At 37.8% G+C, this 7,922-nt stretch overlaps 1 protein-coding gene across 1 annotated transcript in view; it reads left to right on the top strand.

Moving 5' to 3' along the window:
• The first annotated feature begins 400 nt into the window (after positions 1 to 400).
• Positions 401 to 7,922, top strand: part of ZYG11B (zyg-11 family member B, cell cycle regulator) — a 75,440-nt gene continuing 67,918 nt past the window's right edge. The window contains exon 1 of the mRNA XM_012639497.1: positions 401 to 541. Within this exon, the coding sequence (XP_012494951.1) occupies positions 512 to 541 (30 nt within the window). The 5' untranslated portion in view covers positions 401 to 511. The remainder of the gene's footprint in view (positions 542 to 7,922) is intronic.

The raw sequence follows: 7,922 nt of genomic DNA, 5'->3' as shown, positions 1-7,922 counted from the left end.
AGAATGTTGAAATCACCAAGAATTATGACAATAGTAGTAATGAATGACAGTGAACCAGAAACTAAAATCTTAAAGAATGATGGTAGTGACAGAGAGGTCTATAGGTGACTGAAACGAGCGGGTGCGCTAGTCTTTGTTCATGACGTAATACTTAAAGCTCTCCTCATTTTTAAAAGGAGCCTAGAAGGATTTGAAGTGTATGGTTCCTTTAAAGGCCTGGGAGACGGGAGAAGCCAGAGGTTGGACTTGGGGCCGGGACTCTTCGGTCGAGTCTGCGCATTGCGAGAGGAGGCGGGGCCAAGCTGGGCTCGAGAGCCAGGGCGGGGCCTCATGGGGGCGGAGTTTGCACTCCAGTACGGGCTGCGGCTGCGGCTGCTTCTGTTCTAGCTTCTGAGGGAAAGAGGCCGAACCCGGAGTCGCTGCTCGCCGGAGCCTCCTGGAGCCCCAGCGCCGGCTCAGCCTGGGGGCGGGCTCCGGTCCGGCCCGCCACCGCACCCAGGACAGAGGCTGCATGCCCGAGGACCAGGCCGGCTCAGCCATGGTGAGGGAGCGAGGCCTGCCCAAGCCGCAGCCGCCCGCCCCCCTAGCCCCCTCCCGCCACCCGAGTCCCCGCGGGCCTGCCCCTCCCTAGCTCTGGTGTCCCCCTCAGGCTCCTTGCCTTCACCCTCAGCCCCTTGTTACCGCCTGCTCGGTTTCCAGCTCCTTCCCTGTGTATCCCATTCACCTGCTGGGGTGAAGCCCTTTAGGTAACACCCCCTTAATCTCCTTCTTCCCAGTGACATCCTTTTTTATCACCCCCAGTGACAGCCTTTTTCGCGTTCACTTTGCCACCCTCTCCGCCTCCTTTAACCCTAACCCTTCCTTCTTTTTCTCTACCATTTTATCTTTTTTTCTTTTCTGTGATCTTTACTCCTTTCTCCCTTTTCCTCCCTGTTTTTTTGTTTTCTTCTCACCCCCCATCACCATTTTATCTCCACTGACCCCTCCTCTCCATATCCCTTCTCCCATTCGTCCACTCATGCACATTTCCTCTCCCCTTTATCGGATGTCCTTCCTCGCCCGCTCTCACAGCTGTCCCCATTTCCTTCTACAGGCTTCAGGGGTCTAAGCAGGAACAATTTGAGGACTATTGCTTCCCAGGAACTGTAGGGTGGGCAGATAGGGATATGTAGTTTTCTTCTTCCTTTTGTTTTTGGAGAAAGGGGAGATTGGAGGTGTTGAAGAGAGCCTGGAAGCCTTATTACCTACTGTCATTGCAAAACCTGAGAGATGGTGTGTTATAGAGTGATAAAGTGAGAGCCAACGTGCATACTGTGACCTTATGAGATATTTTAGCCTTTCGATAAAAGTAGCTAAAAGATATTTTGATTTTTTTTAAATTTTGAGCATCTTTTAGTGGGGAGGTACAGCTTGGGAAATTTAAAAATATTTATTTACAGGCTTGACTATTATAACTTAGAACAAATGATTTGTTTATTTTGGAGGCAGAGACCAAGGGCATTTGAGGACTGACAATCAGCTTGCTTGGCAGTCAGATTGTGACAGCCTCTTTAATACCTTCTAAAGGGTTCATTTGTTTTGCCCTCTCTGCTTTAGTTGGGACAACCTTATATTTGCAAATTTTCTCCTTCCTGTTTCAAAATAGGTTGAGGCTTCAGTTGGTTTTTTTCATTGAGATGGATTACAGTGGTTTGCAGTACATTTATTGAAAACATTGCTGCATCATATGCAACAAGCTAAATTTTGGTCTCTGAGAGGAATAGACATTCTAGTCAAAACTAAATCCTAATAATCATATTCTCCTAGGAGGTTAGTCAGTTTCTATTTTCCCTCCATCTGTTCTTTAGGAAAGTGGATTACTATAAAATCATTTAATCTATGAACTTTCCCTAACTCCCTGGCTTCTGCATTTTTAAGTTGTCATTTTCCCATGTCTGTCTCCTTCACTTTTACAACCCATCATCCTGTTACTGTGTGCTAACCTCTTTCTCTTTGTGGAATATGAGTTCTTATAGGCAGGACCTGTGCCTTACTTATTCCTGTTATTCCTAGTGCTCAGGCCAGCTAGGTGCTTGAGTGATTTACTTTATGGTCTCATTTTCCCACCTGACAAGTGCAATCTTAAACTGAAATTTGAGGTAACTGGACTAGTCAGAGTGAGTTTGAGAATCTTATTTTTGGTGCAGAAAGAAAATTTAGTGAGTTATGGTGATATTCTCTTCAGAATAACAAGCCATCCTCCCTAAGACATCAAATTGCTAGATTTTTGGAAGTGCGAGCCCTCCCACTGATAATAAATGTATAAGTAATGAGGGAGGAGTTATGTACTCCTATTTGGGTATTTAGGATCCCAAAGTGTCATTTGAGCTGGGCCTGAAAGATAAATAGGATTTATATAGATCATTTTGGAAAGAGAAAGAATGCTTCATTGTGAATGTGAGTAGAAAGCAAAAAGGAATTAGGATGCATTGTAGGAAGCAGGATTACCTTTATATAGCATAGAAGGATGCAAGAATGAAGATGTATAGTAGGAAATGAAGCTAGAAAGATACTGTCTTAGTCCATTTAGTCTGCTGTAGCAAATGCCATAAACTGCTTATAAACAACAGAAATTTATTTCTCAGAGTCCTGAAAGCTGAGAAGTCCAAGATCAAGGGCCCAACAGATTCAGTGTCTGGTGAGGGTTCTTTTCCTGATTCATAGATGGCACCTTTTTTACAGTGCCCACACATGGTGGAAGAAGCAAGACAGATCTCTGGGACCTCTTTTATAAGGGCACTAATCCCATTCATGAGGGTTCTGCTCTGGTGATCTAATCACTTTTCAAAGTCTCCACCTCTTAATACCATCACTTTGGGGGTTGAGATTTCAACATAAGAATTTTTAGGGACCACAAGCATTCAGACCATAGCAGTTATATTAGGCATGGTTATGTTTTAGACTTTGCCTGTAACTAACTTGATTTTTCCTTACCATTGACACACAGAGTAAGAGTATGTGTACAGGAGAGGTGAAAATAGGCAAAATATTACGTTATTATGAGCTAGAAATCGTAGAGGCTACTTTTTTTGTTTTCCTTGTGCAATATGTTTAGCAGGCACTCAATAAATAGAGTTGAATTAATGATTATTATAAAGCTTTATATTTGTCAAATATTTATTAAGTTGTGTTTAAATAGTTGAGATGTTTAAGATGAGTTCTCAGACTTCAAAATGAGAATCTCCTGAAGGACTTTCTCCCCCCACACCCCCTAGTTTGATTCATTAGGTTTGGGGTATAAGTAATGAGGGAGGAGTTATGTACTCCTATTTGGGTATTTAGGATCCCTGAGAGTTTGCATTTCTGACAAGAACCCATGTAATTCTGACGCTGCTGGTTTGTGAACCACAATTTGAGAACCACTGGTGTAAGATATAGTCCTGACTTTTCGTTCTGACAGTGTTTTTGGAGTGCCATCGACTATGTTGGCATTGGAGATATCGCAGGTAGTAAAACAGATGTGGTCCCTGCCTTTTGTATCTTATGTATGTAATTTTAAATGTGAAGAGTTTTAGTACATTCTCAATGTACTAACAAAGGAGAAGTTGTGGCATAATGGAATGGGATACTCAGGGATGACTTTGCAGAGGATCTTACTTTCAAATAGAGAACTGAGGGATCAAATTATAGGAGTTGTGTTATAGAAAGAGTAGTCCAGATAGAAGGAACAGCATGTGCAAATGACCTGTGGTGGTACTTTCTCTTGCTTGCTTAATTCTGACATATCCTGGAGTTTTCAATTCAAGGAACTCAAGAGAATCCTATCTGTTCTACCTGCCTTAAAAAAAACATAGGTCATACCCCTCTTTATTATGTAGCTATTTCTCATGGAATACATATGAATTGTACTTTTTAATATCTTATAGTTATTTGATTAGAGTCTGTTTCTATCTCTAGAATGTAAAGATCATTGGTGTAGAGATTATTTTTGACCAGCTGCTAAGGGCCAGGTTGTAGGCACTGTGGTTACAGTGGTTAAAAAAAAAAAGGGGAAAGGATAGATAATAAACATCTATAAATATATAATGAAAGGTAGTTGCAAATGCTAAGAAAAAATAAACCAGGGTATGATATAAAGCGATGTGTGTGTATGGGGGCGGCAACTATTTTAGATAGGATGGTTAAGCAGCAATACTAATAGCTAATATTTATTGAACATGGCTGTGCTACATACTATTTTAAGTGCTTTATATATTTCATTTCATTTAGTCCTCATAGCAATCCACTGAGATACGGACTAGCTCTATGAAGGTAAAGACTATGCTTATTTGGCCTATTCATTATGTCTTTAACACTTATATAGTGACTGGTGCATAATAAGTACTCAATAAATGTCTGTTGAATGAATGAAGGACTTTAGGGATGACCAAATATTCAGAGAAGCTTTACTGAGAAGGCGGACATTTGAACTGTGAGTTTTAACAAGCGAAGTTTTATTGGGTAAGAATTTGTGACTGAAAGCCATTCCTGGTAAAGGGACCAGCTTGAGTGTAGAAGCTGAGACAGAAGCAGGTGTGATGTGTTCTGGAAAATGTGTGACGCTAGCATTGAGGGTGCAGTAGGAGATGAGGTGAGCCTAGGGTCACATCATGGAGGACCTTGAATTATAGGATAAGGAGTTTGGGCTTCATTGTAGAGACCCTGAGTACCTTGAAAGGTTTTTTTTTGTGTGAAGGGTCATAATCAAGAGAAAATTTTGAGAATGATCATTCTGAATGCATTATGAAACATGGTTTGGAATGAGGAACTCTACTGCACTAGTCCAGGTGAAAAGTAAGTGTGTGAACGTTTACCCTCACCTTGTAGTGGTGGTGGTGGTTTAAATTGGAGGAAGGAGAGTATAGGGAAATAAATATGAAGATCTGACACACTACCTTTTGACTAAGTGAGTTTTCCATAGAGGTGTCACTGTGGAGTTACGTGTAATCACTAATAGCATTGCAATTTTGCTCACTCGTCCTCAGTTTTCATATATGCTACCTTTATAGATTTATGAGAATATTAAAACAAAATAAACTTACCCTACCAAAGTCCTTTATTTATAAGCAGTAGGTCTCCCAAAGGGCATGTATTAGGGAATCAGCACTTCCCAACCTTATTTATTATTGTTACTAATTCTTTTTGTCACTGATATCATCTTTATTGTCCTGTAATGGCAGAGTAAAGATTATATTAATTGTTAGTCACCAGGTGAAAAATACACTGAGACACACACACACACATCCATCCACACATACATCTTTTTACGTCTATTCGTGTAGAAAGCTGGAGATCAAGCAAGGGGCAGTGGCCTGTTTTAACAATGCTCTCTTGAAAGGATTCAGTTCCCAGAGCACATCTTTCACACCTTCTGTGTACATAGTATTCGACTAGGGCTTCAGAGTATGAAGGGTATATAGAAGACAGGGACTTTGTCCTTAAAGAGTGTATATTCCTAGTTATAGGACAAGGCATACACAGATATAGCAACAGGACAATAATTCCCGGGCAACAATGATCCCTCCCACCCCCAGGGGTTTGTATCAGAGCTATCAATTATTATTTTTCTTATGATAGTGACATTTTGAACTAAAACAGTGGAGGTTAGTATTAATATCAGTAAATGTGTTCTTGAAACTGGCAAGAGGATGTGTGTGGGGGGAATCAATAAATAAATTGAAATCCCTGCCAAGTTTATGCTTTTGAACCATAAGTCTGAGAGATCCTGTTCTAGTGTGAATCACAGAGAGTCTTTCAGAAGCACAGGTGGAGACATGTTCTACAATAGGAAGGAAATCTTACTAAATTTCCTTTTTCTTTAAAAGAAAAATTAGGTATTGTATACAGAGATTAAATGTTAACACTGGTGGCATTCTTTATCTCCCTGTACCCAACTTTTAGACATATAATTTAATTTATTAGCTGACTAAAATAATTTCTAAATTAAACAATGATTCTGTATAGGTATTTTCTATGGCTGGTAAATCTTGCCTGTGGATGCAATCATATACGAGGACAGAATCACTTCCTATTTCACTAACATTTACAAATAAGACTCAACTAGTTCTGTTTAGGATAGTCATTCTAATCATTTTCAGAGTATCTTTCACTGAATTTCTCTAGGTAAAATTATCTTAAGTCACCGAGATAGTTTTTATCAAATTTTGCTCTGTAGTACTTTATATCTAACCTTTTATGGGTTCCTGATTTCAAAATAATGGTGATATCTCTTAATTATTAATAGAATGCTGTTATTTTTTAGTCCTTTTTATTTTATTGTTTATTCTAGAGGTCATGTGTAATCATTTCCAAGAACAAATTTTTTTGTATAGTTTTTTTGGGTATGAGAAAGTAATTTTAAGTAAACTATATTTTATTTTTAAATTATACATGTAGTTCATTTAATAATACATTAAACAAAATACATTTAAACAAATTTCACCCTTTTCTTGTTTAATAAATGATACATTAACATAAAATAAAGCATTATTTGTCACATTTTTAAATGGATATATATTAAAATATAGATTGAAACTATGTTTATGGTATCAAAATAGACAAAGACTGACTTTTCTAAAACTTAAATTTGTAACTCTTACATTTTTTTACTTACAAAAATCAACAAGTTTTTTGTTTGTTTATTTGTTTTTTTGTTTTTTTTTTTTTTTTTTTTTTGAGACAGAGTCTCTCTCTCTTGCCTGGGCTAGAGTGCAGTGGCATGATCATAGCTCAGTGCAACCTCCTGTCTCAGCTATCTGAGTAGCTGGGACTACAGGTGTGTCTGGCTAAAAAAATCAACAAGTTTTTGTGATTGTTCTACTTTGTTTCTAAATGACAAAAGGAAGAGTTCCAGGCTGCTACTTGCAAGCCTGTCTCCCCAATTAAAACCTTGGAAGTGGGTATAGTTTATTTCCAGTAAATGAAGATCCAAATTTGATATAACTATCACCATATTTCTTACTTTTAACACTTAAAAAATACTGAGATCTCTTCTTGATGTATCTTTAAGAATCCTGATGAGATAAATGTACTTACTCTTATTTCATCATCAGCGTAACTATGTTTCCTATCTTTAACAGTTCGTATAAGAATAAAAATACTTTAAAATTACTGTGATATTCAGTGTTCAGATGAAGTTATAATTGAATGACTATATCATGAGCCAGTCTCCTAATTTCCACGTGTCCAGTAGATTAAATTCTTGTATACTCTCAAACTATTCTGTTTTTAAAGGAGAAAATTTTAGGTAATTATTTTATTAAATGTTCAAAAATACAGAAGTTGAAATAAACATCAATATTGAATTTAATGATGTGAGCCAATGGAATATCCATGAATTAGAAATGCTGGCTAAACCAGTGCATTTTTCATAGGTTCTAAAGCTAGCTCTTAAAGCATAGTTTAACAAATAAGTGACAAAAGTAGTCATTACTTGCAATGGAATAAAAGGCATTTTTAATGCTAGTAATTAAAAAAATAGAAAAACTATGTTAAGGAAAAAGTTCTTGAATGCTGAGACATTTATTTAGAGGAGGATGATCTCATACAATAGATTTCATTTAGTGAGCACACAATGTATCAGGTGATGTACTAATTAATCTTCACAGTTTCATGAGATTGATGTTTTCTCATTACACAGATAAACTATGGCTTTGAAAAATCAGGTAACTTTCCTATGATCATATAGCTAGTAAGTATCAGACCTGGATTCAAACACAAGTTTGTCCAACCCCTAATCCTGTGCCGTTTCAGATACCTTCCTTAGACTCCATGAGGTTGTAGGAGGTTAAACTGAATTCAGGCATTTAAAATATTTGCACCATTTTTTCCATTATAAAGGTTATAACCTATATTTATTGAAAGAAAATTGGCCAAAGGGTGTGTACAATTTTATGGTTTTTTTT

This window comes from Propithecus coquereli, unplaced genomic scaffold (assembly GCF_000956105.1).
Source record: "Propithecus coquereli isolate 6110/MARCELLA unplaced genomic scaffold, Pcoq_1.0 Scaffold14, whole genome shotgun sequence".
Classification (NCBI taxonomy): Eukaryota; Metazoa; Chordata; class Mammalia; order Primates; family Indriidae; genus Propithecus; species Propithecus coquereli.
The sequence above is the reverse complement of the archived record's forward strand: the minus strand, read 5'-3'. Positions and strand labels throughout refer to the sequence as shown.